This window comes from Enhydra lutris, unplaced genomic scaffold, assembly GCF_002288905.1.
Source record: "Enhydra lutris kenyoni isolate GAN:26980312 unplaced genomic scaffold, ASM228890v2 scaffoldscaffold84, whole genome shotgun sequence".
Classification (NCBI taxonomy): Eukaryota; Metazoa; Chordata; class Mammalia; order Carnivora; family Mustelidae; genus Enhydra; species Enhydra lutris.
Window position 1 is genome coordinate 758,579 of NW_019154168.1, and position 579 is coordinate 759,157.

The following is a 579-nucleotide window of genomic DNA, read 5'->3' on the forward strand; positions in this document are numbered from 1 at the left end:
TTTTTTTTTTTTTTTTTTTTTTTTGACCAGAGATATTTCCTTTTTTTCAATAAATTATAAATACTTTTTCCATTTATCAAAGTTCCTCAAAGAATTCTCACAACTACTGAATCTTCTTCATTCTTCAGGAATTATTCATTCACAGAGTAAACCATCTCATATCTTAAATCCCAGGGCTCTCATGCATTCCTTGTGGGCCTCGATTAGGTGTCCACAGTGTTCTTCTCCTTTCTCAATGATGCAAGCATCGCGGGCCTTCTTAGTCTCCGGACAGGCGCAGCAGGGCTTCAGCGGCTTTTTCTCCTGTGAGTCAGACGGGGCAGGGCTTGCGGCGGTCAGACCTGGCATCTTTGAAGCCTAAAGCAGCAATTTAAAGTTCAATCTCCTTATCTATAAAATGGGGATAATCTTCATAATATTGTTGTGAGGATTAACTGAGGTAGTGCACATAAGTTACTTCAGTGTCTTTCACATAGGTAGGGTCAATCCACAAATGATTACTAATTTTCTTATGTAAATGTACTAGGCAGTATTTCCAGGGGATACAGTGGCTCTTGAGCTATAAAATTTACATACAGG

At 38.9% G+C, this 579-nt stretch overlaps 1 protein-coding gene across 1 annotated transcript; it reads right to left on the minus strand.

The window, feature by feature from the left end:
- Positions 1–13: 13 nt before the first annotated feature.
- Positions 14–357, minus strand: LOC111161356 (cytochrome c oxidase copper chaperone). The gene has a single exon (XM_022524958.1). It carries the CDS (start codon positions 346–348, stop codon positions 157–159), a length of 192 nt encoding a protein of 63 aa, XP_022380666.1. The 5' UTR covers positions 349–357; the 3' UTR covers positions 14–156.
- Positions 358–579: the final 222 nt, after the last annotated feature.

What these genes read in the sequence shown, in the direction of transcription:
- LOC111161356 (XM_022524958.1), bottom strand. Translation starts at nt 348, where the DNA reads ATGCCAGGTCTGACCGCCGCAAGCCCTGCCCCGTCTGACTCACAGGAG.